Raw genomic sequence first — 26,125 nt, forward strand, 5'->3', positions numbered from 1 at the left:
AAACCTGGAATCAGACGTTCGCTGCAGTTTGGAGAAAGAAAAGCCCATCTTGTCTGATGGGCCATAGTGAGGTGAGAAGGTCTCCTCCTGTTGTGATGTGAGGACATGCAGGAATACTGCTCCCTCCTAGGTGACAGCCAGTCTTGAGAAAGGTCCAAGCCTACCAGATCCCATGAAGAACTCCCATGTCTGTTGCCACTCCATCTTGAACAGTTGTCCCTTGTCATGAGATAGACTGAGCTCGATCTTGTGTGAGGCTTGATGACCAAGTGCAGTGGGGAGGACAAGCCGAGCAGTGTCTGAACCTGCAGTGAGCAGAAGGCTAGGTCGATGGGCCAGGAGAGTAGAGCCATGGCCTTCACCAGGCCAAGGAAACAGCTGCTAAAGCCAAGCAGCAGGGGCCAACCCAGCACAGCCACTTTCATCAGCTTATCTCCTCAACATGGCCCTAGTCTAGTTTCCCATGGAGCAAAGGAGAAGGTGTGTGAGGACTGGAGAGAGCAGGGGGCTATGACGGGATCGTCCCGGGGACTGATGCTCTGCGAGCGGCTGGTTGTGTGGGCTCGGTGTGTGTGCAGGACACTACCCAACCTCGTGCTCTCAGATCTCAAAGCAGATGAAAACTGATGCAAAACCAGAACAGCTAGGGCACTGCAGGGCCAGATCCTGCACGTGGACTGGCAGAACCATGTCCCAGCTCTGGTTCTGCTCCAGCTCTGTGCCTCCCTCGCAGCCTCCAAGGCAGCTCTTGGCCATGATTCCCAACAGCTGCTGTGTGCGAGGGTCTGTCCTGGCAGGCCAGCTGCAATTAAGGTGCTATTAAATATTCAAATGAACAGGGCAAGATTCTCTTTTCTCTCATTGTTTTGAAGTGCATTGCCAAAACCTCAAGCATCTTCACTGAAGGCTCACACGTTCCTGTAACTTTTGCAGTGTTCAGTACAACCTTCATTCCTAAACAGATGCTCTGTGGTGGCAATCCCCAGAAGAAAACCCCCCAAACCTCAAAGCTGGTAAATTCAAAGCGAACAAACAAAACCTCTCCAATTTTTCCAGTTGCCAGGTGATCCTACTGTCTCCGTACCTGCATGTGACCTTCCCAGCACCTTGCTTGCTAACTCTGGACACTAATTTCTCATGTCATGTCTCTTCCAGGTACTTTCTCAATCCCGATACTCATTTTGGAGACTTCCTGCATGCAGTGCAAGCACGGTGCCTGGAGGCTCAGCCACCAGCCTGCCTATGCTGCCCAAGCCTCAAGCCATGGCAAGGTGTGTACCACTGCACCGAGGCACTCATGGCAGCAGCAGCTTCATGCATGTTCATGAAGGGTTATAGAGGCAGCACTTCACCCTCGGCCAAAGGACAGCCAGCTCAGGACAGGGGGATCACACTGTCCCCGGGGTGTGACGTCCAGGCAGCAGGGCACTCGTGCTGGGAAGTGTCCAGGGAGCTGTGAGATGAGGGCATACAGTGCCAACCCCATCCCAAGCCCCGCGGGAACATCTGCCCTTTGGGGTCCCTGCAGCGGCACTGGTGCTGCGCCCATCTCCTGCTGATGTCGAGGGGTGCACGGCAAGCTGTGCTGGGGTGGTGGCTGCTGTCTCTCTCGCCCTGGTGGGACAGGGCTGTGGGGATTTAGGGGTTTGCTTTGGAGGGAGCCTTGCATGGCCAGGCTGAGCCAGAGGGACACTGTTGGACTGGCAGCGCTGGCCTGTCACCTCCGCCTGTCTCGCTGTAAGCAGACATTCTCGCTCAATGGAAATATGCCTGAAATAGCCCCTCTGCAGATTGTCTTTATCTAATCAGCTGCCTTCGCACTCCTGTCCAGTGCATTTCAGGGAGCTGATAGCGGTGATATGTTAAGTGTGGAAACCTCTAGCAAACTGCCCGATGTGTAGAGTAATTCTCCTTCCTGCCACTTATCAGAGCCTGCTAATGGGAAACATTCCTCCTGGGGGTCGGGGAGCAGCTGGGGCATTTCTCTGGAGCGGACGACTGAGCCCCTGGCACCCTCCTGGCTCTCTGGGGCTGGGTGAGCTGATCTGACCACAAAATGCTCATTGAAGGGGCAGCTCTGCAGTCTGGTGCTGGTGGTGTCCTGTCCCTTGTGCAGCCCTTGGGGGCACGGCTGAGGAGCCCCATCCTCTTCTGTCATATCATGGGACACCAACGGGGCAAGCACAGAGCTACAGGGGGAAGAACGGGGGTGTCTCAGTGGCCAGGGGAGATGCTCCCACTGCTGAGGTTGGTCACGCAGGGCTGGTGGGACATTCGGGCAAACTGTTCACTTCAGGCAATAGCCGCCTAAAGCAAGGTCCCCTCTGCTCAGGCTAAAGCCATGGGCTCCTCGTTGTGCCTGTGGGCTTTCGTGGGAGGTCCATAGGAGCCCTCTGTGGCTGCTGCCCCACTGAGGATGCCCCATCACGCCCGTCCAAGCAGGGCACAGCGCAGGCCTTGCCAGCAATATGAGGATGAGCTTCCTACCACCCTGAAAACCACATCACAAACGCCAGCGCCGAAAATGCCCGAACCCAGCGGAAGTGCACTTCAGCAGCTGCTAGAGCGACCATTCCACATTTCCCCTTCTACAGATCTGCTTGGCCTTTGATGGACCCTGCTGGAACCTCTTCAAAGAGGGAGAGAAACTAGGGCGAACAGAAGGAACTGCAGAAGGAATCTCCGAAAATAAAATCGCTTTAAAGATAAGGCAGCGGAGGGGGTGAGCAGAGCGCGGGGCGAGTACATGCCCTGAGAAGAATGTGTGAGGCTGGGCCAGCTGGTAGGTCTGGGCCGAGAACTCGTCCCACTGCCAGGGCGCTTGTGGCAAAGGTACTTGGCACTGGACCCACCAAAGGCCTCAGGTCCCTCCAGAGTGTGGGTGGAAACCTGACTCTGAGCCCAGGACAGAGAGGCAGAAGACCACCAGGGTAACCTCAGAGAGACCTGTGGTTTACCAGTGCCCATGGCTCTTCAGGACACTGAAACTCTACTGTCTTGGCAAGGTTGAGCACCTCTGTCATGCCATGGTCAAGAGGGATGTCAGGACTGGTGTCCCCCTGATGGTCTCCCCAGGGGAGTTGCAGTCGACACATCCACGGAGTCCAGCTCTGCACCAGCTGCTGCCAAATCCTGATGAGGACCCGAGCTCCTGACCACCAGCCTGGTGAGAGATCGCCCACATGGGACATGGAGATGGGGGCTTGCACCCCATTTTATCCCGATGTGCTCAAAGTCACCTTGCTTGTGCTACAGGCTCTCCTCCAGAGGAGCATTTTAATTCATGGGGAAGACTAGCACTGTGCAAAGCCCTTACGTTATACCATGCAGCCAATGAAGGCAACATCAACCCGTCCCTGAGCCCAGCCATCCTCTCTGCTGGGGCTCAAGCCACAGGGGACCGGTCTGGAGTATTCCTCCATTGCATGAATCTTCCAGACTTCACTCCAAAGCAGGGTGGCAGGGCAGAGGACCTGCCTGTCAGGGGGGTGCAGAGGAGACAGCACTGGGAACACAGACTTGCAGGGTGTAGCAGCAAACCATGCCATGCGCTAGATGGAAGGACTGACCACTGCTGGGGCTTCAGCAGAAACCCCCTCCGGTGCCTGGCTTAGGTTCAGGGCAGGTCCTGGGGCTGCAAAAATCTCTCTGCAACCTGGGCTTTGTGCCCAGACTGAAGCCACATGCCCTAAGCAGCTCCTGGTGCTGCTATTCTGGCCGTGGCAGAGGCCATGCCACATCCAGCCTGGGCACAGCACTGTGCAGCTAATCCTTAATCACGCTGTGCCTCAGTTTCCCCTACTCTCAGGAGCATACAACAACCCCAAGTTACTTTGGGGTGTGAGGGGTACTGAATGGGGAATAGCAAAACTCTGCAGCCATGGGCCCTGGTTCTGCAGTATCACCTCGGTGGGGTTATTTCTAATTTCTATGTCCCCAGGACATGACCACATGACTGGGGAGCCAAGAGGTGGTTTGGCACTGAGGCAGCCCCCGGCCAAGGACGGGGGATGCAGCCATCCAGACTGTCTAGGGGGGCCAGGTGCTGCCCCTCCCTGCATGTGCACAGGGGGGTCCCAAGTCACCCAGCTCTAGTTAGGCTGATTTCCAGCTCTGGAGGCGGCTGCAGCTCATTTCACACAAGTCTACATTGAATCCAAGCAGCCCACGAGTGCCCCTGCTCCCACGGGGGGCATGGAGTGGCTTTGTGTCCGGGAAGGAGCAGAGCAGCGCTGCAGAGGGGACCGGCCTTGTTCCCGGGGGGCTGAGTGGGGGTAGCCCACCCTGGCAGGGCATGCGTGGCCTGGCTGCAGTCGCTGGGCTGCTCCGTGGGGCCCTTTGCCCTGGGAAAGGTGCGTGCTGATCCTGCCCTTGGCAGCGGCACATCCTGGCCTGGTGCGGGCAGGAGGGAGATGGGGTGCAAAAAAGCATCCAGCCCTGCTTTGCTTTTTAAATGCACCAAAGCAAAGGCAAAGAAAGGAGGGGAGCGCTTGATGGGCAGGCGTGAGGGTCCTTCGGGGGGGCAGCAACATGGCCAGCCCAGAGGGCAGAAACCTCGCTGCACGTCAGCTGCCAGCAACTAAAATGGCTTTTCCTTGAGCCTGGCACAGAAATCCCCGTGGCATGGGTGGGTCCTGTTCCCAGGTCCTGTTCCCATCTCAGGCAGCCCACAGTGGTGCTGTTGGGACAGCGGTGTCCTCTGGGCTGCGATCACCACGTTGTACGTGGTGTCTTTGGGTGCTGCCCAGGTAGAATGGTGTGGAGGAAACCCAGAAGCCTCTCTGTAGAGAGATCTTTAATCTGGTCTAGCCATGAACCAAGCTCCCAAGCCAAGGCAAGCGAGTTCTGGGAGCAGAACCCAGGGGTCCCAGCAGAGCCCATCCACGTCAGCAAGACAGAGCAGGGGGCTCGAGCCCACGTACCGCTACGGCTCCAGGGAGCATCAGACCCCTCTGACAAAACCATCGAGTTTCACTTGCCTATAACCAGAAAAGAAAATTCAGGTGTTTGTGATGTTTGGTGTTAAACGGGCAGTGGCTGGTGTGCCTCAGGAAACAAGCCGAGCCCTTTGAGAAGAAGACAAGGGGGTAGCAGAGGCCAAGCCCCAAGGTCCTTCCCTGGTCCCCAGCTCCCGGGCAGTCTGGCTGGGGAGAGGCTGAACCAGAGCTGAGTGAGAGGTTGGGATGCTCCAGCTCGGAAAGCCAGCGGCTACACACATCCCGCCAGGCAGCGGCTCTCCTGGCAGGGTGCGAGGAAGAAGCAGGAGGACCAATTGCTCAAGTGCAGGAGGAAATGGTGAGACTCTCGTTCCTCTGCTCCCTGCCGGAGCAGGCAGCACGGGCAGGCTTGGAGCGCTGCGCTGCCTGCTGGAGCTGGAGCCTCTCACTCTGCCTTTGTACTTGCCTGACAATACAGGAATAAAAATAACCAGGCTGCATTTGCAGAGAGATAAAAGCGAAGTTTGCCTTTTGTGTCTCTCCAGGCAGTGGGACAGCAGCACCAATGGAGCTGTGTGGACATGACACATGGGAATTTCTGACATATCTTTTCCCACTCTGACCTTGACAGACACAATAAAAAGGGGCTTTGCTGCACGCACACAGCCACTCAGTCCTATCACCAAGGTTAGTAATAAAGAGCATGTCTGTGTGCACGCTTGTCCTCTGCTACTAACCCGCTTCACCTCTGCAGGGTGGATGTTCCTGGAGGACAGGGGCTGACTCTGGCGGTACAGGGGAGGGTGGGACAGACCTGGATCGAGAGCATTTTTGCTAAGGTCTCCACGCTTCGCCAAGTTGCTGGCTACCAGCAGTGACTACATTCGTGATGATCGCTGCGGCATTTTGGAGCTCTGCTGTGTGATATCGCGTTAGATGGATATTAGAAAGCACTCTCATAAAAGCGCTTTTCCAAGCAGCTGTCACAGCGGTCTTCTAGACGGGGTCTTCCCAGGGATAATACCTCCAGTCTTGCTTTTATCTTCCTGCAATATTGCTCTCCAACATTGGCCCTGGGCTTTGCAGAGGTTTTGTGCAGGGCACCAGGGCTCCAACAGATCTGTAGAGCTGGAATAGTTTTTAGCCGAGTTTCTCAAGAAAAGGGGTGTCGTTGACAATCTCTGATGACGCCTAAAATGCGAATGTGGATTTTGACACCAAAGCAGTGCTGGCTCACCCAGCTGGCACTTGCAGTGCGGGGCTGATAGCAGCAGAAGGGGAAGTGTTCAGTAATTGTCTTGTTATTATAGTTGTTATTATTAGCTAGTATTGTTGTCGCTGCCTTCTCTCACTCTCTAAAATTAAAAGCGCGTTTGGTGACCGTGTTGCTCTTGGTTAGCAGCCCAGCGGTGGGTGCTTTCCCCATGCACTGACTCCTTGTCCCTTTCCTTTCAGCGTTAAGGTGTCTTTCACTCTTCCTTCGCTGTTGCTGTCTTCCTCCAGCCAGGCAAGATGTCTATGCTGGACATGAGCGAGTTTGGGGAGGCTGCTGAATACCTCCGGAAAAGCTATACAGAGCAGCTGAAGCTTCAGACAATCCCGTTTGATGGTAAGACCCCAAGGCAGCTCTCAGCACAGCCCTAGGGGAGCCCTTGGCCATGGAGAGCGTCCCCGTCCCTTTCCCGGTGCTGGTACCCATGGTATTGCAGGTGCTGCAGAATTTCCCCCATCACCCTGGAGGACAGGAAGATCTCAGAAGTAGGAAGAGTAGGAAAAGCAGGTTTTTGACTGTCCTCTTGTCTGCTGAGGTGTGGGCGGAGGTGGCTGTTCATCTCTCCGGACCCTGAGGGGCAGGAGGGCTGAGGGAGATGGGCTGAGGGACTGGTGGCAAAGCCTTCTCCAGTGCTGTTTCATTTTGGAGGTGTCCGCTCTGTCCAAGCCACCCCGCGGTACTGCGGCTCACCATGCTCAGGGCTCCAGAGCCCAGCTTGCTCATCTCAGCTCGGCAAACAAGGAGAGTTTTGCTTTCTCTCACTGTCCTTTTTTCACGATAGTCTGAGTGCAAGCACACATAAAACAGCAGACTTCTGTCAGACTAAAAGTTGACCCTGGCAAATTAAACAGCTGCCAAACATGAAAAAGGCAAAGAAATCCCAGCTCCTATGACCAAGAGCATAGGAAGGAATAATCACTGTCCTTCCACGTTATTGGACTGCATTTATGGGGCTTTCAGTTGACAATTTCAAATGGTTTCCTACATTTCAACCTGTTTTGTGTCCCCTTCCCCTTTCCTTTCCTTTCCTTTCCTTTCCTTTCCTTTCCTTTCCTTTCCTTTCCTTTCCTTTCCTTTCCTTTCCTTTCCTTTCCTTTCCTTTCCTTTCCTTTCCTTTCCTTTCCTTTCCTTTCCTTTCCTTTCCTTTCCTTTCCTTTCCTTTCCTTTCCCTTTCCTTTCCTTTCCTTTCCTTTCCTTTCCTTTCCTTTCCCTTTCCTTTCCTTTCCTTTCCTTTCCTTTCCTTTCCTTCCTTCCTTTCCTTCCCTTCCCTTCCTTCCCTTCCCTTCCCTTCCCTTCCTTCCCTTCCCTTCCCTTCCCTTCCCTTCCCTTCCCTTCCCTTCCCTTCCCTTCCCTTCCCTTCCCTTCCCTTCCCTTCCCTTCCCTTCCTCCAGGAAAGAAGCGAGCTTGGATCCCAGATGAGAAAGAAGCTTATATTGAAGTGGAAATCAAAGAAACCTCTGGTGGCAAAGTCACCGTGGAAACCAAAAATAAGGATGTAAGCAAAATACCTTGCATTTTCAAGGGCTAGCAAGTGTGTGCGGAGGGGGGATATGTATGACAAGATCACGTCTGAAACTAGCCAAGCTCTTGCTGATAACCCTTCCACGCTCAGTGATCAGTCATGCCCCGAGGGGACACACACCGCAGTGTGTCAGGACACGTAGGCCAATGACTTGCCAAGAGTTGGAACAGTTCAGCATCCCCCATCGAGTGTTTGCTTTCAAGCACGGTTTACCGCGCGAGGCGGACCGAGGGGGGACAGCCGGGCTGGCCCAGCACAGCTCCCAGCCGTGGGAGGAAGGTCTGCCTGAAGGCAGCGCCTGCTTCAGCACAGCCCTTTGCAATGCTGAACCGCTGCCTGGCTCATCTCGAAGGTCAAAACAAGAGGTAAGGGGCCAGTTGGACAATTCCTGCTCATTTTAGCTGAGATTTGTAGCAGAGTAAGCAGTGCTGGTGGGAGAACGGGTGCTGGGCAAAGAGGTAGGACCAGCTATGTCCAGTGGTGAGGCTCCAGCTTTCCAGCAGCAGGAGGGAGGCAAAGCAAGCAACAATCAGCTGATATTTGTCAAGATAATATCTAGTACAAATAGCTGCAAATGAGCTTAATTGTATTTTTTTTTTGGGTATGGGAGTTGCGTGGCCTTGCAGCATCATTACACTAGTGTAAAACTGGGAAAAAGAACAAGGACCTGACCAGGATCTGTGCCTGTAGTAGACTTGGTTATTTCTACATCTCAGCTAGTTGTCAACAGCACTGAGAAGCTCTCAGGTCTGCCGAATTTAAAAGAAATATATGTAATTGTCTTTGAAAAGTGTCAAGATTTTGAAAATATTTTTGTCTGAAATGGTAAAAAAAGAAAAACTATTTTTGCTACCCCAAAAGAAAATTTATTGGGGAGGGGGTGTCAATTTGAAAAGTTTATTCTGAGGTTTGAAATGCTGTGGTTGAAGATCTTCAGCTTCTGCAAACAAAGCAGTTTCCAGACCTTTTTTGCTGTTCCCTCTTGAAACTGTTCTTTTTACTAACTTGTCATGGATTTACAAAATCTAAAACTATATCTGCTTTCCCTGGATCAGCATTTCCAGCAGAAACAGTTTCAAGAGACATAACCCCACCCTTGTCCTTCTATCTACCTTCCCGCTTTTAACACCTAACACTTTTTAACACCACGCACTTCATATTCACCGGTAAAAAAAACTCTTTGAAAGGTATCATTTAATCTTTATTAACAAGACCATTAACAAGACAAGCTAAATCCAGCTTCTTCCATTCAGGCCAGATACCTAATGTGCCCGTTTCCCAGCACTTGGCTTCACACAATTAAATAAATCCAGTTATAAGTCCTGGGGTACAGGCTTAATTTGTTTGCCCAAATAACCAGGGATCTCTCCAAGTGAAAGATCACGCTGCTGCGGGGTTTTAGGCTGTGAAGAAGAGTGCAGGACGGGGGTGTCAGGCGCGTTGTGGGGTGACATCTTGGTGCTCCCCAGCTTGGACCCCCTCCTCCGGGCTCAGCTGCAGCCCGTGTCCCTGGGGAGGGGACGGGCTTGGGGCTAGCTTTTCCCAGCTGGGCTTTGTGGCTGGGGTGCTGGCGGGGCTCCCCTAGCCCTGTCACCCCAAAATGGAGGGCAACCCTGTCGGGAGGATAGCGGGCATGGGGCCAGGGTTGTCCCCAGCATGGGACTGTCAGTATGTCCACCCCCCGGCAGGTTTTGGGGGAGAGGGTGTTTGGTGGGGGCTGGGGTCCATCTGACATGTCCCCCCTCCTCTGGCAGACGCGGGTGGTAAAGGAGGACGAGTTGCAGCCCATGAACCCCCCCAAGTTCGACATGATTGAGGACATGGCCATGCTGACGCACCTCAACGAGGCCTCTGTGCTCTACAACCTGAGGCGCCGCTACTCCCACTGGATGATCTACGTAAGCCGGCGGCGCCCGGGGGACGGGGGTCACCCCCGGGGTGGGGAGGTGAAGGGGTGTCAGGGCCCCTCCGTCCCTCATCCTCCCCCCTTCCCTCCGCAGACCTACTCGGGGCTCTTCTGTGTCACCATCAACCCCTACAAGTGGCTGCCCGTCTACACCGCGCCCGTCGTGGCGGCCTACAAGGGCAAGCGGCGCTCCGAGGCACCCCCGCACATCTACTCCATCGCCGACAACGCTTACAATGACATGCTGCGCAGTAAGCCCTCACCTTGGGGACCCCCATCCGGGGGGGTCTGGGCTCCTGGGGCAGGGGGTGAGGTGGGCGGCACCAGCCTAACACCTCCTCCTTCTCTTCCAGACCGTGAAAACCAGTCCATGCTCATCACGTAAGTGCCCCTCCGTGCCCTCGCCCTGCCCAGCCCCGCGCGAGCAGTCGAGCCCCCCACGCTGCCCTCCCTGGGGGATCCCTGGGCCGGCACCCCGTGCCCGGGGAGGGCCCCACCGGCTGCATCCCCCCCCGGCCCCGACAGCTGTTGGCCCCCCGTCCCTTCCCACCCAGCCTGCCGCCGCCACCGCACCAGGTGACAAAGCCCCACACGGGCCTGGCGGGCAGGCTCCCCCGCACCCCGACAGCTGCGGGAGCTGCCGTGGGGCGCTCCGACTGCCGGCGTCCTCCAAGGAGCGAGTGGGAAGGAGAGATGGAGGCCAAGGCCAGAGGGAGATGGTGGCTGCGGCCGGAGGGGTGGTGGCGGGGGAGGAGGGTGACGTGGGAGGGTGTAGGCCAGGTTGATTTCAAGTGACATATAGATAAGGGCTATATAAAGGACTCTAAAGGACCCTACGCTGCTGCCAGGAGCCACGGACATTTTTAGCCTCGGCCATAGCCTAATTAGGAAAGGCAGGGGCTGCGGAGAGATGCTTGGCGCGTGTCCGGCGGTGGCTCCGCTCCCCAGCTCCCCCCCGGCTCTTTGTGATCTGGGATTACAATGGGAGAGCAGCTAACTATAGGGATGAGCTCAGTGGGGCCCGCTGGCCACCTGCACCCTGCACTGGGCACGCCAGCCCCTGCGCTCGCCCGGGCAGGATATGCCCCGCTGCGGTGCCACTGCCATCTCCAAGCCCCCCCTGCAAAGTGGGGCGTGCTGAAACGACCCGAGCAGGAGCAGGCGAGGCTGGTTCCTGGCTGATCCTGGACAGCTGAAGCCCCGGGGCCAGGGCTGTACGGCCTTGGTGGGTGCCAGCACCTCCCGCTGTATCTGCAGCGGGCAGCTGACCCCCCGCGGCACCTTCGAGGAGGCAGGCAGAGCCTGGGCTTGCAGCCGGAGGACTCGGTGAGGATGGAGCTGGGTTTCGCTCCAAAGACAAGCCCCAAAGACAAGCACGTACACCTCCAGGCTGGAGGAGACTGATAGTGCTGGCCTCCCCGTCCCTCCAATACTTTGCTTCTCCCTCCTGGCACGATGAGCAGGGTGGCAGGTTGGCAGGGTCTCTGTTTGAAGTTTTGCCTGTTCTTTGCCTCATGTCCTTGATCTGTGTATTTCTGTTACTCTAAGCGGAGAATCTGGTGCTGGTAAGACTGTAAACACCAAGCGGGTCATTCAGTACTTTGCCATTGTCGCAGCCTTGGGCGACACACCGGGCAAGAAAGTAGTAAGACCCTCTTTTGAAACAAGTTCTTGCTGTTTTCTTCCTTTCTTTATTTTTTTTCTTTTTTTCCCCTTCCCCCTTTCTTCTTCTTTTTACTTTTTTTTTCTTCCCCCAACTTTTTGCATTTGGAAGCGTGTTTTGGTCTGACCCACCCAGGGCTTGGCTTTTCCCTGACTTTTGAACAAGCAAGGCTTGAAATTATTCTGCTCAAGGGGAAATGGATTTTTTTTATGTGGCTGCTCATTCTGCGCAGCCTGGAAGAGGCGCTTTAGATGCCCTCTTTATCTTCTCTTTGTCCTTCAACACCCCACAGATCTTCTTCTTAAGGAGCATTAAAAGAATGGAGTAAACCTGCCATTTCCCACCTTGCCTCTTTTAAGCCTTGCTTTTCGTCCTTTTCTCCTTTTTTTCTCCTCTTGTTCATTTTGACCCTTTTCTACCTTGTGCTTTTCTTGCTCTTGTTTTGATTCTTGCATTTCTTTGGTGCTGGTTATTTTTGAGCTGCCCTTGCAATTGCTTATTTCTTCTTGATACGTTGAGGCTCCAGCCTGCTTTTCCCTTGTAGAAGCAAACTGGCTGCTTTAGGTATCAGACAAGCAATACTTCAGCATTATTTTCTTTACTCTTCTTTGGGTTTGGATTTAACTGTTCTTGCTTTTTGACGCATTTCTTTATTTTCTTGAGCTAATCTATTTAACAACTTTTTGGCATCTCTTATAAAGTTTAATCCTCCCATTTTTTCTTGGACGTTTTTTGGCACTAAATGGTCATGCCCTGCTTTTCTGACCATGCTTCTTGTGGTTCTTGCCTGGCTTTTCTGGATTTCTAAAGACAATTTTCTTTCCTTTCTCTAGGCAGCTCTTGCCACTAAATCTGGGGTAAGTGTTGTAGACTCCTAATCTGTATTGCTGAGAACAGGGTTCTGCTGCACCGCAGAGCTACGGCGGGGTGAGGGAGAACGCCTGTGTGGGGCATCTGCCTTGGGTCTGGGAGCACAGGCTGCCCCAGCACCTGGGCAGTGTTTAGTTCTCCGCTTGGCTTTGTATCTCCCACCTTCCCATAGTTTGAAGCTTTGGTGTTTCATCTCTTAGTGACTTTCTACCTTTCTGACTCCAATCTTGTCCTTCAAACACTCATTTCTAACCAGCACAATGTTTGCCTGGGGGTGGTGTGGGCTCCTCCAAAGATAAGGTGAAGCCTCCAGTCTCTGGGCCATTAGTGTCCCCCCAGCCTCGAAGCCCAGCTGAGGGCGGTGGTGCTGAGGGGCAGGGGAAGAGCCTCTCTGCCACCGGCAGCACTGTGCTCTGGCTGCAGACCGGGGCCCTGATGATGCTTGGATATGCCACCCTCTGCAAAGACCTGAACTGGCTCAGCCCACCACATTGCAGGCAGCTGATGTCCTTCTCTGGTGCGCATTTCTGAGGTGCTTGCTTAGCTCCGAGGAAACAACTGAGTACCTTCGGAAATCCAGCAAAGGTTCAGCCCCTGGCGCTCCCAGCACCCCAAGGGCTCAGCTGTTTCAGCAGCTCAGTCATGTGTCCTCGGCCCTCGGTTTCTCTGTCTGAGCACTGAGGGACAGCCTTTAGCTGATGCACGCTCTTGGTTGGGGGATGCTCATTAACACATGAGTCTCCGACCACTTGGGCAAACTTACTAAGAGTGAGATAGCTGAGGGGCTGAATCTGTGGGTGCTGGGGCAGCCCATGGGGCAGCCCCCATTGAATCTCACAGGCCAGGCAATTTTAGATCAAGCTGAATTTAAAGATAACAGATCAAAGGATATCCAAGTGACAAAATACAGTTTGTTAGTAAAGCTGTGATTCACAGCTGCTCCCTGTCTCTTTTGCCCTTCACACACCTGAGCTGCAGAGGTGGGGAGCAGTTGTGGGCCCAACATTGAAAAGACAGCACGGCTCTTCGTGGGCAGAGCCCAGAGCTGGTGTTTCCCACCTAAGGAAAGCCCTATGGACTGTAATGTGTCAGAGCAAAAGATCTCATGAAAAATCTTGCAAGTACCTGTGCCGCCAAACTCTACTACTGTTGTCAAACCCCGCTGTCCTTTGTGTAGCTTGGCACGAGTCTCTTGCTTCTCTCCTCAAATTCTTGTCCTGGCTTTGCCTGCATTAGGGGGAGGCTGTCTCTTTATCTTTGAACTGTGCATGTGAAACACAAATGGAAAAACAAGGTTAGGAGAAGATTAATCTCTGGGCTTGCTCGGGAGAGCTCCTGTGAGTTCAGCAGATCACGCCAGCTGGGACCTGTGATGTGTTCCCATCATACTGTGACACTGCTGTGCATGTTATTGGTGTAGGGAGTCGTAGATCAAGCCTGTTTTCTGGATTTCTTCTTTTGCAATGTACTGTGATTTGAACTGTCCAAGACTTCGGTTTGGTGGAAGAGGAAATGCCTGGCAGAGTCAAAGAGCGTGAAATGTTTCAGACCGTTGTGATGACAATGCATGCTTGCTCTTGGTTTGCATATTGTAGCAGCCTAAGAAAGGGGCTAAGGACTGCTGTGTGCAGAGGGGGCAGTAGCCTGGATCTTCAGAGGGACCAGTTTAGGCAAGGAGAAGCCCACAGAGAGCATTGCTGCAAAACCTGTCTGCTGACCCTTAAACCGAGCTGCATTGCCTCATGAGACAAGGAGATGCCTCAGGAGCAGCAGGCTCTGAAAGCCAGCTAACAGCGCAGCAGGCAGATGGTGCAAGGAGCCCCACTCTCTGTTTCCCTGTGTTGTTGGTAACAGATCCCCGCCGGCTGGGTGGGAGCTGACACACCCTTTGGTTTTGCTTTCCAGGGCACCCTCGAAGATCAAATCATCGAGGCTAACCCAGCTATGGAAGCTTTTGGCAATGCCAAAACCATAAGAAATGACAACTCCTCGCGTTTTGTGAGTATCTTAGCAAGACAGGGAGCTAATGTGCCGCGTTTATGGAAGCTGAACGCATTGCTTGTGGTGTTGGGTGTTTGTACGGTGTGAGCCAAAGGCACGTAGCGGGACGTTAGCTCTGCTTCCTAGTGGGATTGGACTGCTGAGGCCAAGTTTCTTCTGGTTACATCAGTGCAGTAAATGGTGTGCTGGTCAGAATGAATCGCCCTGCTGTCACAGCCTGTGGCTGGAGAGAAGTCCCTTACAGGACCAAAGTTGAGAGTGCCAGTAAGCACAGCCTGGAGTCTGGAGCTGGGACAGACAAGCGTGCCCCTTCCAGGGAGAAGCATCTTTTTTTGCTAAGCCCAGTCTGGGTCTGCTGTGGGATGCAGAGCTCATCAGCCACAGGTGGCTTTGATGCCTGTTCTCGTGCCTTGGAGGGAAAGGAGACACTCCTGGGTGAGATTCCTTGGCACGCCACAGAGCAGGAGGCAGTGGGCAGAGTCAGTATTACACTGCCCCACAGAAGTGCTTAGCTTTAAGAACAGGCCTGAGGACAGCGATTTATCTGCTGTGAGTGAAATTTCTGCCTGCCTAGTGTTTAAAGCCTTAGGCGATGCTGTCTGACCCTCTGCACATTACAAACCTGAGAACTTCACCCACCTACCCCTCACAGAGCCCAGTAACTTGCCTGGCATCAGCAGAAGCCTAAAAAGCGGGAAATTACCAGTGTCTTGTAGTTGTCTGAGGTTTCTAGGAGCTGTTCAGAATTGTACCTGTGTAGCCAAGCCCAGCACTTACCTCCTGCGCATGTTTTCAGGGCAAGTTCATCCGGATCCATTTTGGCCCCTCAGGGAAGCTGGCCTCTGCAGACATTGACATCTGTGAGTAAACACGTGCCAGCGGCAGTGGGGAGGGATTTCATCTCACTATTTGTGCCGATGCTGGGTCAGCTCCAGGAAAGAACAAGCCCTCCTCTAACCCCTCTGCCCTATTTGATTCTAGATCTTCTGGAAAAATCAAGAGTGATTTTCCAGCAACCCAAAGAGCGAAGCTACCACATCTACTACCAGATCCTCTCTGGGAAGAAACCAGAGCTGCAAGGTAAGGCAGCCAAAGCTGCAGCATAGCCTTTATAGCATGATGGCCTGACAATAGCCACAAAGAGCGCTGTTGTCAGCCTTAGGGTCCGCAGGGAATGAGCAAACCCAGCTCACTCTGCATGTACTGCCCTCGAATGCTTTGCTAGCTGCGCAGGATCATAGGATTGGAGGATTGGCAGATAATTCAGGGTGGAAGGGATTTCAAGAGGTCATCTAGTCCAGCCTCCTTTATCCTCGCAGTCTGAGAAGCCAGACTAAAGCCCTTTCTGCAACTGTCTAGGAGCAGAGAAGTGGTCACTTAGGGCCTATTGCAGGGTGGGAGCATGCTTTGCAAAGTTGCCTTGCATAGAGTTCTCGTCGTGTGGCGGGTACAGCACTGACCTCAGCATGTGCAGGCTGGATATTTACCCATTTTGGGGTAGGGGGAAGTGTTTTGCAGCCTACTCTGAGCTTCTTCAGCCACCCTAGTGAGATGGCCTGTTTCAGGTGAGCTTGAAAACAGCTGCACAGCTCACTGGCAGCAGCAGCCCTGGTTTAGACATATCCTACATGTGTTCCCCAGGACAGTCCCAGCTGACCTGAGTTTGCAGTGGGGCAGTCCTGTGCTCTGAGCAGCCCTGCCCTCCAGGTGCCAGGTCACACGGAGTGCACAGGAAATCTTTCCATGCTGCAGAATGATGTCTGGCACAGTCCCCTGGGGTGGTCAGCCTCTTGGCTGCGGACTCTTGAGCTTATTGCTGGCTTGAGAACAATACCTTATTAGGCAGGTCTGGAGAGCTGTGCAGAGCAGTAATCTTATCTGGTGGTCACAAGGACGTGGATGGCCACTTCTAAATCAGTCTGCAGCCAAGCCATATCCCAAGATAGCAAGCAGGAGGCACATCGCAGAAGAGATGGACTCACGTGTGGGCCTGCCTGGGCTTGAGGCTGTTCCTCCCACCGGCTCGTGCCCTCTTGTTGAGGCCGGTGAAGCCTTACCTCTTCATCTGTGTCCAGGGTTGCCCTTCTGCCCCAGCTTTGTCTCCGTCAGACTAACCTCACTCTCTGCATGTCTTCCCCCAACAGATATGCTGCTGCTCTCCCTCAACCCCTACGACTACCACTTCTGCTCTCAGGGTGTAACAACTGTGGACAACCTGGATGACGGCGAGGAACTCATGGCGACAGATGTACGTGTACTTCCTTCACACTGCACAGCGTGAGGCAGGGGATTGGGAGAGGGCACAACCTCCTTCTGGGCAGACATGGGGACGTGTCCTGGCTTTTCTGTGTCCCTCTAAATTACCTGTGAGTTCCCTCTGGTTTATTGGCAGTTGCTCTACACATGCTGTGAGCCTACAAGAAAGAGCAGAGTGACTCTGATCTCCATCAACAGCCTCCTCCAGGCAGAGAAGGAAGAGTAATTCCCTGCATTAGGAAGGGCCTGTAGCACATGACTACATCCCATGGCTCGGAAAACCTCCTGCTTGTGGATTCCAGACTAGTCCTTTTGCTTTCAAATAGATCTTGTGGGAGCTGGACTCACATTCAAAATCCCATGGACAGAATTCCTTGGCTAGGTGCCCACTGGATAGAGCACCCTGTCCAGAGCCCCAGGATAGGGAAAGCGCCTTAGGAGATGGTGGGAGGACCACCCCTCACGTCAGAGTGGTGATTTTGTTCTGTCTATACTGCTTTGTCTCTCCTCAGCACGCCATGGACATCTTGGGCTTCAGCAATGATGAGAAATACGGCTCCTATAAAATAGTGGGCGCTATCATGCACTTCGGCAACATGAAGTTCAAGCAAAAGCAGCGAGAAGAGCAGGCAGAGGCTGACGGCACTGAAAGTGAGTTTGGCTCCATGCTGCCAGATCTGCCCAGCCTGGGCTGGGCATGCAAATTCCTCCAAGGGCAGACTGTGATAACTTTCCTGGCCTGGTCTGTGAAGGCCAGTGACCATGATCCCAAGCAACCACACTGTCTTAGGACCTGCTGTAGGTGCACAAAGGGGCTTGTCCTTGAACGGGCATATTTAGGACAGCCTTTGCTGCAAGCACTAGGTGGTCTCATCTGCATCAGACTTGCCTCAGCAACATCACAGGCTGTCACACCCTGGCTGTGCTTCACCTTGTTCAGTCTTCTCCTGCCCTTCATCACCTCTTCTCTTGCGCTTCATTAGACAGCCTTCTAGAGCAGGTCGTCCACAAAATATGAGCCAGGCCGTGATCAGGACTGCAAGGACCTGCTCAAGTCACGGCCTCCTGAAGAGTGGTTAGAGTAGGATACAGTCACTGTCTAATACTTTTCCTTGTTTGTTGCTTAGGAAAATCCAGTGCAAATCATAGACCTAAGAGAATAGTCAGGCTGCAGAGCAAACCTGAAAATTCAGAAAAGTCAGAGCTCAAATATTTTCTATTACTTTTGGACTACTGCATTATGCCTGGCTCCCAGGCATAATGGAGCAAGCTTCAAGGATGCTTGGAAAAGGATGTGGCAAAGGATCCTTTCCAGCATGTGGAAGGATGAGAAGGGGGAGCCCTATCACTTAACTGGAAGGTTTAAGCGGTAACTATACATCAGCTGAGGCAGGGATCTGGCAGAAATGACTACCTGGATCAGACCTTGTCATGCTAACATTTATGAAGGAAGAGTTCCCCTTGCCTGAGGAACGTCAACACAGGATTCAGCTGCTATGTGGTAATTAAAGAAGATTTTGATCTAGCAGTGATTTCCCTGAAGAGGTGATTTTCTAGCTACAACCTGCTATTAGGTGTCTATGAGAGATAAGCAAGAAAATAATCTCTCTTCTGGTCAGTTCAAATTCACTGCATGGGAATCCAAGCTTCCACTGGAAAATGCATAGAGATCCTCAGATCAAGAAGACTCAAAAACCTAATGGGCACCTGATAAGGTGCAGCAGGTCTGCTATAGCCATCTCCTCCAAGCAGTAACTTCTAAGGCAGGAGGTGCAGACTTTAAAAGCATTGTACAATATCCAAGATGGGAAATCACACTAGACACTGGAGGAGACTCTGGAGCAGGTGGAAAAACTAGTATAGTTAGCATTGAACAGCAGAAAAGCTGGTAATTTTTCTTTTTTTTTTTTTTCCTTCCTGGGGCTTCTTTGCTGGCTTCTCATGCCTTGTGCTGTTTTACAGGTGCTGACAAAGCTGCCTACCTCATGGGAATCAGCTCAGCTGACCTCATCAAGGGCTTACTCCATCCTCGTGTGAAAGTGGGCAATGAATACGTGACCAAAGGTCAGAACGTGGAACAGGTGAGTGTGCCGGGACACGGGCTCCCTGCTCATGCTGGTATGTGACTCCTCTGCAGGCAGGCCCATTGCGTAATGTTCTCTGCACAGGGCGACTGGTGCTTTGGTTCACCCTCTTGGGTTTAGGAGGAGAGTCCAGAGCAGCATGAGAAGATGTATCCACAGTTACTGGCTTTTAGCAGCTGGGAAAGTTGGTGGCAGAGCTGGCAGATAACTAGATATTAACCAAGGCTGGAGGTTCAATGCAGTATTCTTTGAAATGTGGGTTGGATCCCAGCCAGAAGAGGTCCAGTTTCTATGGATCTGCTTAGGAGACAGTCCCACTCCCATGAAGAGTTCAGCTCTCGAAAGTAGAAAACTCATCTAAACTGATTTTGTGGGAGACTCAAATGCACCAAAAATGCATCTTGTCAGATTCCAGCCACATCACAGTTAGGAACCCAAACCTGGCCTGAATAGAGTAAGCCAGTCCTCAAGTAAAATTCAAGAGGACATTAGGAGCTGGTGTCTTAGCCAAAGTGAGCTGTAGGCTCCTGCCATGCACACAGGCTTCTGAAAATATCACTTTAGACTGAATCTGTATCCTAAAACCTTGGAGGTTAAGACCAGGCCAGAGACACAAGAACACACTTGTGAGCATGTGAAAACTAATCTTGGAGCATATACTGTAACCATGAACTCCCTGGATCTGTCTGTCTGTCCTTTGTGTGCCAAGAGGAGCTCTCTTCTTCAGCCTCTAGCTCCTACAAAAGCAGGGAGAAGCGTAAGTGCTCATGACCTGCTCTATGATTTGCTTTGGCAGGTTGTCTATGCTGTGGGAGCCCTGGCTAAAGCCACCTATGATCGCATGTTCAAGTGGCTGGTGGCTCGGATCAACAAGACCCTGGACACCAAGCTGGCCAGACAGTTCTTCATCGGAGTACTGGACATTGCAGGCTTCGAGATCTTTGAAGTGAGTTCTGCAGGCCCCCTGCAATGGGTTTGGGGGAATGTTGTAGCTAGACAGCTCAGTCCCCTAGTGTTTGACAGCTCTATCTCCTCCAAGAAACTTCTGGCCTTGGTAAGAAAAAGAACTCTTGTCTGAATTAATTTATATCTGGAGCAAACAGGCAGCTCACAAGGGCTGTTCTAACATTGCCGTGGGCACATCTCCAATGATTCCTGGCTACCTGCTCTGGTAGCAATCCAGCTGAGCCTAGCAGAGATCACTCTTCACAGCCAGACAAAGCAGAAGAGTGAATCCCTTCACGTCTGGAGCTCCTCCTTCTGACACAGGTTTGTTTTGTTCTTGCAGTTCAACAGCTTTGAGCAGCTGTGCATCAACTTCACCAACGAGAAGCTGCAACAGTTCTTCAACCACCACATGTTTGTCCTGGAGCAAGAAGAATACAAGAAGGAAGGCATCGAATGGGTCTTCATTGACTTTGGCCTGGACCTGCAGGCTTGCATCGACCTGATTGAGAAGGTAAAGCATGAGTCAGGGCACAGGAATGGTACTTCTGGTAGGCGGCTTGTTTGCAAAGACTGGAACAGTGAGATGTGCTCTGCTACCAGAAATGAAATGATTCCCTTCCCAGTCAGTGGCAAGTGCCCAACTTTGTTTTCCCCACACTTACAGCTCAGAGCCTCCAGCCCATCGAGTCCTTTTTGACACAAATTTTGACTTTATGAAACCATGGAAATTCTGTTCCTACCCACCAGTGAGCCACAAAACCTGGTGCGGCCTATTCCTCTAGAGAACAGTGATCTCTGCCCCTTTTTTCCTACCCACTTGCTGCTCCTCAGTGCCTCTTACTTGAGGCCTTGCCGATTCAGAGCAACTTGTATAAAAGATTTTCACCATTGCATGGAAGATACCTTTTTTTTTGAAAGGAGCAAACCTGTCAGGATATTGGAGAGGATCTCCCCTTCCCAACAATCTGATGGACCTGGGCAAGCCCCCATGCCTTGCAGGCCTGGCCAGTCCCACTCTGACTGGCTGGAGGTCAGATGCAGCCTGGAATACACCAGTGATATCTTGCCCCATGGTCAATGTCTTGCACCATTTGCCTGAATGAGGACGAGGTCTCCCAAGTCAAGCCTTGCCTCACCTTGCTCAGTGGCACAGAGAATCCCCCATTCTGGGATGGGACATGGCAACACTGAGCTCAGACCTCTTTATACCACCTTCTCCCTGCAGCCACTGGGAATCCTGTCCATCCTCGAAGAGGAGTGCATGTTCCCAAAAGCCTCCGACATGTCATTCAAAGCTAAGCTCTACGACAACCACATTGGGAAGTCACCCAACTTCCAGAAGCCCCGGCCAGACAAAAAACGGAAATATGAGGCCCACTTTGAGCTGGTGCACTATGCTGGTGTGGTATGTCCCTTGTCAGCTCTTCCACAGCATTCACACCTCCCCCCTTGCAGGGCTGTCCTTACAGCCCTCTCTCCTTACTTGCCTCTCTCCTCTGGTGACAGGTGCCATACAACATCATTGGGTGGCTGGACAAGAACAAGGACCCCCTGAACGAGACAGTGGTGGCTGTCTTCCAAAAATCCCAAAACAAGCTCCTGGCCTCACTCTATGAGAACTACGTGAGCTCTACTTCAGGTGAGGAACAACCTCACTCCTTTTTTGACCTTGGTCTCTGCCTCCCTTTGCAGCAAAGCCTCCTTACCCCCACGCCCAGCTGTTGGTGCAGCGTTCCTGCACCTAGCAGCCTGGGCAAAGGGAAGACCCACATTGACCCCTAAAAACCTCTCTGACCTGGGTAGGTGGGTACTATGGACATGTAGTGCTGGCCTAGGGGCTTTAGGTGGGTGGTTAGGACCAGGCTAAGCTTGTGCAGTGCTGTAGAGTTGTCCTGGTGGCCCTGTGACTTGGGATGTGAGAAGGGGTCTCTTGTTACCAAGAGCTGAGGAGCAACACCCAGAGTTGGGTGCTGTGGGAGATGTTTTCGGTGGTCTGCGGCTTTGCTCTGCAGCAGGGCACTACCATCTCTGCTTTACAGAGAGCAGGGGCTGTGGGTGTTTCAGGGGTATTTGGGGGTGCTCCTGAGTCCTCCAAGCCGAGCATATATTTTGCTGATATAATTAATCAATATTTCAACCCAACAGAGGAACCTCACAAGCCAGGGACCAAGGAGAAACGTAAAAAGGCAGCTTCTTTCCAAACAGTGTCGCAGCTGCACAAGGTAAGAGCCAGCCCCTCATTCAAGGCCACGAGGGAAGCATGCTCAGAGTGTCCCAGTATCAGTCCCACTTCCCTGCCAAGACTCTGGGTTATTTTGCACATGAACTCCTGGGGCCTGAAGGACCACCAGGGCTCCTGAAGGACCACCACTAGGCAAAAGCTCCTAACACCCTCTCATCCCTGGGCAAGGGGCCTGTGCCTGGCAGAGTCCCAGCCCTGTCCCTGTGCTGCTAGGGAAGGACATGAGGCTCCAGGCTGGGAGAGCGATGGCTCCCTTTGAGCTGGGGCTTGTGCTGCCTCTGCCCACGTGGTGCTTGCGCTGCCCGGCAGCTCCTTCACCTTTGAGAGAGCGGCAGTTAAGACTTGTAGTGATGTTTAGATAATGTATTACATGAACATCACTTTAAGTCTGTGCTACTTCTCTCCTCATTCTTGTCGGCGGGAAGGACAGCCTTTGGGCAGAAGAAAATGGAGGAGGATCTTACAGGTCTCTGAGCAGGCAGCTCTCTGCTGTCCTGTCCAGGGAGGTGACCTGAGCTATTTTACAGCTCAGGATAACACACCCCCCCGTTCCCATGCTCACCACAGGAGTTATTTGTCCACCCCAAAGCTTAAGCAACTGGAAAACAGCACGGAGGGGTGTGTGAGCCCAAAGCTGTGTCCTGCCATGACAGTCTTGTGGTGACAGGGTGCTCAAAGAGGGCAGCGCTTGTGTCAGAGTCCCCGTTCAGGGAGATGTGTGACTTTCTTCCTCCTGGACAAGTCACAGCCCTTGGGGAAAGGTGTCTGCGGCAAGAAGTTGCCCCATGATGACGTGGAGCCGTGGGAAGGCGTTCCCTTCCCCGAGCTGATCCTGGACAGGCTGAGCCTGTAAGAGCAGGGGAAGGCAGCCTGGAAAGATCGAGGGTGCAGATGCCTTTCCCACAAGAAACGGCAGGGCCATGTCTTGGCTTGAGCCCTGCCTTGGAGAGAAAAGGAGGCCCAGGCTGGATCAGCAGGGCCCTCTGTCATGGCCGAAGGGTGTGGGCAGCACTGTGGAGGTGCAGGGAAAACCTGGTGAGATGAGGACTGCAGCTAATGCGGATGCCAGCACTAGATTTGCAGGGTGCTGAGCTCAGGGCTGATGGGCACCAGCAGAGCTGTATACCAGGAACATGCTCAGTCCTGTGTTCCTGGCTCTCCCCTGCAGCAAAACTTTACCTGCAAATACCTGGGAAGCATCTGGCTCCTCTCTGGCATAGCAGAACCTGCAGGTGCCATTTGGCATGTCTGCCAGCCCAGTCCCCTCTGCCATTGCTCCCACCCCGGCAGAAAGCAGTGATCCTGCTGTGGGGCTGGGGATGTCCCGTTGGCAGGATAGCAGAGAGCAGCCAAGCAGGAGGAAATTCCCCCTTTCCGTGAAGAGTGGTAAGGGGCTCTCAGCGTCTGCTCTCTCCCTGCCTGTGGGGGGAAGGGGCTGGAGAGAAGTGTTACAGGGGAGCAGAGCTGTCACCTCATGCCTCATCCCCTGTGTCTGCCCTACAGGAGAATCTCAACAAGCTGATGACCAACCTGCGCTCCACTCAGCCCCACTTTGTCCGCTGCATCATCCCCAATGAGACAAAGACCCCAGGTATGCACGGACTGAGACAGCACCCTGGCAGTTCCCTTGGGTGACATCCACATATGGGAGCTGGCAGGGACTCTTGCACCCACCTTCCCCCCAACCCGTTTCTTGCAGCAGTTCTGCTGCCACTGCGACGTGGCCCCATCTCAGTGTGGAAACCCCTATGACCCATGCCACTCTCCTCTACTGGGGAGGATGAGTTTTGCCAGGCTCCCATTTTGGAAGCATTGATGGTTGGGCTGCCTTACACTTGGCAGGCACGGATGAGTCTTTCAGGCTGACTTCCGCTATCCAAGGCCCAGGCTGCAGCACTGGTGCTCAGATTAGGCCTATAGGACAGGTTAACACCCATGTTCAAAACCATGGGCTGTTTCCAGAGTTCAGGCCCATGCTGCAGCTCCATCTCCCCTGTCCTCTTGGGCTGAGCTGTCTTTGTTCTCACCCATAGGAGCCATGGATGCCTTCCTGGTGCTGCACCAGCTGCGGTGTAATGGTGTCCTTGAAGGTATCCGCATCTGCCGTAAGGGATTCCCCAACAGGATCCTCTATGCAGACTTCAAGCAGCGGTAACTCCCTCTTCTTCCTTGCCCAGCAACCCACACATGTTCTGAGCAGAGACAGTCTTGTCCTGGCTCTGACCTGCTCCCCAGCTTGTGCAGGCCTGGTCTGAACCACCACAATACACCCAGTGCATGTACAGTTTGGGATAGCTCTGCTGCTGGCTCTGTGGTGCCAGACGTGGATAGTTTGGTGCCAGACGTGATGAGACAGCAGGGCTGGTGATGTTTGAGATGGTGAATGCAAGGCTGGTGCACGTGGATGGTGGCAAGACTCAGGTCCTCTGATCCTGGTTCAGATTTCTCTCTGCCCTTGGGATCCTTACTATTCTCCAGCTGGCCCCATCCACTCTGCTTGGCCTGGGCCTGACCAGGCATGGTGAGGCCAGTGGCCTCCTCCTGCACAGTCTTCCTTGTGTTCAGGGACTAAGATCTGGCAGGGTTCCCTGGTGTCTGCTCTGCAGAAGAGCCCATACTGCACCCTGGAGCTCCTGCTTCATACATGGCTCCAGCCTGTGCTGCAGCGACATGCTTCTGGGGACAACTGGCATGACTGGGCTAGAGGGATGATGATGGAGCCATCAACTCTGTGCTGGGGTTCTCTTGCATGTCCTCCCTCTGCTTTGTCCCTGCAGCTACCGTATCCTGAATCCAGCAGCCATTCCAGATGACAAGTTTGTGGACAGCAGAAAGGCCACAGAGAAGCTGCTGAGCTCCCTGGAACTGGACCACTCACAGTACAAGTTTGGTCATACCAAGGTGAGACCAGGCAGCTGGTTCTTGGGAGGGAGACATTGCCCCTCCTGCCTCTCTGCAATCCCAGTTTGCTTTCCATGCCCAGCTGGCTGTCTGCCTGGCCACAGCCCTGCTGAAGCCCTGCGCTCTGCAGGTTGCGTGTGGCCCTTGGAGGGATTGAGGAGGGCAGAGGAAGATGCAGGCTGGGAAGAAACAGGTCTGAGAAGAAGGTCACTGCTGCCTGACCTCATACCACCCAACACAGCAGCTAGTTCCTGCTGGGGAATGTGATGTGCTCAGGGCAGGGAGATCTGGCGCACAGCTGTGCCTGTGCCTTGTGTGGGTGTTCGCCTGTGCAGGGAAGGCATCTAAACCAGCAGTGTGTAGGCCTTACTGCTCTGTGTATCCCTGCTTTGGGCCACACATAGCCCAGGTCTGCCTGACAGGTTATGTTACCCCTGAGCCCTCTGTCCTCTCTGCTATTGACTGTTCTCTCTCTTGCCTGCAGGTGTTTTTCAAGGCTGGTTTGCTGGGCTTGCTGGAAGAGATGCGAGATGAGCGTCTGGCCAAGATCCTGACCATGCTGCAGGCCAGAATCCGCGGGCACCTCATGCGCATTGAGTATCAGAAGATGCTCAGCAGGAGGTAGAGCTGGGGGGGGAAGAGGCAGAGCTTTGTGTATCTCCTTGTTCCTTCTGCACATTTCAGTGGGTTTGACCTGTGGGGCTTGCCTATGGCTGGCAGCGGTTGAGTATGGCCCTGTCCTGAAGGGATGGGGACAGACCTGTAAGAGCTCTGGCATGGGCCTGGTAGGGAGGGTCAGTGTATCTAGGTGGGGGGAGCCTTTGGTTTCCACTGGAAGATTCAGAGGGAAGCAGAGTGAAGGGGCCTGAAAGCCAGGCCACACCACCCATCCCACTAGGGCCATCACAGTGTGCAGACAATGTGCCATTCATTCAACATACTGCCATTTGTCCAGCTGGTGGAGCCATGTCAAGGCCTGCAAAAGCCAGGTCTTTGCTGCAGTGAGGATGGGATGTGGGGAATCTACACCCATGATGATGCTGTGCTTGTATCCCTCCAGGGAAGCCCTCTATACCATCCAGTGGAACATCCGGGCCTTCAATGCTGTCAAGAACTGGTCCTGGATGAAGCTGTTCTTCAAGATCAAGCCTTTGCTTAAGTCTGCTCAGACTGAGAAGGAAATGTCCACCCTGAAGGAGGAGTTCCAGAAGCTGAAGGAAGCTCTGGAGAAGTCTGAGGCTAAGAGGAAGGAGCTGGAAGAGAAGCAGGTCTCCATGATCCAGGAGAAGAATGACCTGGCTCTCCAGCTGCAGGCAGTGAGTGCCTCACCCTCTCTCTGGAAGTGTAAAGATAGCGCAGGGTCCATGGGTTTCCGTGGAAGGAGCAGAGCGTGCTAGATCCCTCCTTCAGCCTCTTGCAGTTCTGAGACCCCCTCATTGCCACAATCTGTTTGAAATGCAATGTTAGACTCGGTGCAAACCTGAAGCAACGTCACCGACTTGCTATCTCAGGGCTGCCGTGG

The 26,125-nt window shown here is 53.4% G+C and overlaps 1 protein-coding gene across 1 annotated transcript in view; it reads left to right on the forward strand.

The window, feature by feature from the left end:
* Positions 1-6,449: 6,449 nt before the first annotated feature.
* Positions 6,450-26,125, forward strand: part of MYH7B (myosin heavy chain 7B) — a 29,872-nt gene continuing 10,196 nt past the window's right edge. Inside the window, exons 1-23 of the mRNA XM_072879534.1 lie at positions 6,450-6,546; positions 7,602-7,705; positions 9,487-9,630; positions 9,733-9,889; positions 9,992-10,019; positions 11,187-11,283; positions 12,135-12,158; positions 14,077-14,169; positions 14,969-15,032; positions 15,154-15,252; positions 16,317-16,420; positions 16,941-17,079; positions 18,391-18,509; positions 19,309-19,458; positions 19,801-19,971; positions 20,686-20,865; positions 20,967-21,099; positions 21,606-21,682; positions 23,206-23,293; positions 23,736-23,853; positions 24,480-24,603; positions 25,088-25,224; positions 25,664-25,919. Coding sequence (XP_072735635.1) covers positions 6,450-6,546; positions 7,602-7,705; positions 9,487-9,630; positions 9,733-9,889; positions 9,992-10,019; positions 11,187-11,283; positions 12,135-12,158; positions 14,077-14,169; positions 14,969-15,032; positions 15,154-15,252; positions 16,317-16,420; positions 16,941-17,079; positions 18,391-18,509; positions 19,309-19,458; positions 19,801-19,971; positions 20,686-20,865; positions 20,967-21,099; positions 21,606-21,682; positions 23,206-23,293; positions 23,736-23,853; positions 24,480-24,603; positions 25,088-25,224; positions 25,664-25,919 — 2,703 coding nt within the window. The remainder of the gene's footprint in view (positions 6,547-7,601; positions 7,706-9,486; positions 9,631-9,732; positions 9,890-9,991; positions 10,020-11,186; positions 11,284-12,134; positions 12,159-14,076; positions 14,170-14,968; positions 15,033-15,153; positions 15,253-16,316; positions 16,421-16,940; positions 17,080-18,390; positions 18,510-19,308; positions 19,459-19,800; positions 19,972-20,685; positions 20,866-20,966; positions 21,100-21,605; positions 21,683-23,205; positions 23,294-23,735; positions 23,854-24,479; positions 24,604-25,087; positions 25,225-25,663; positions 25,920-26,125) is intronic.

Source organism: Ciconia boyciana, chromosome 14, assembly GCF_034638445.1.
Source record: "Ciconia boyciana chromosome 14, ASM3463844v1, whole genome shotgun sequence".
Taxonomy (NCBI): Eukaryota; Metazoa; Chordata; class Aves; order Ciconiiformes; family Ciconiidae; genus Ciconia; species Ciconia boyciana.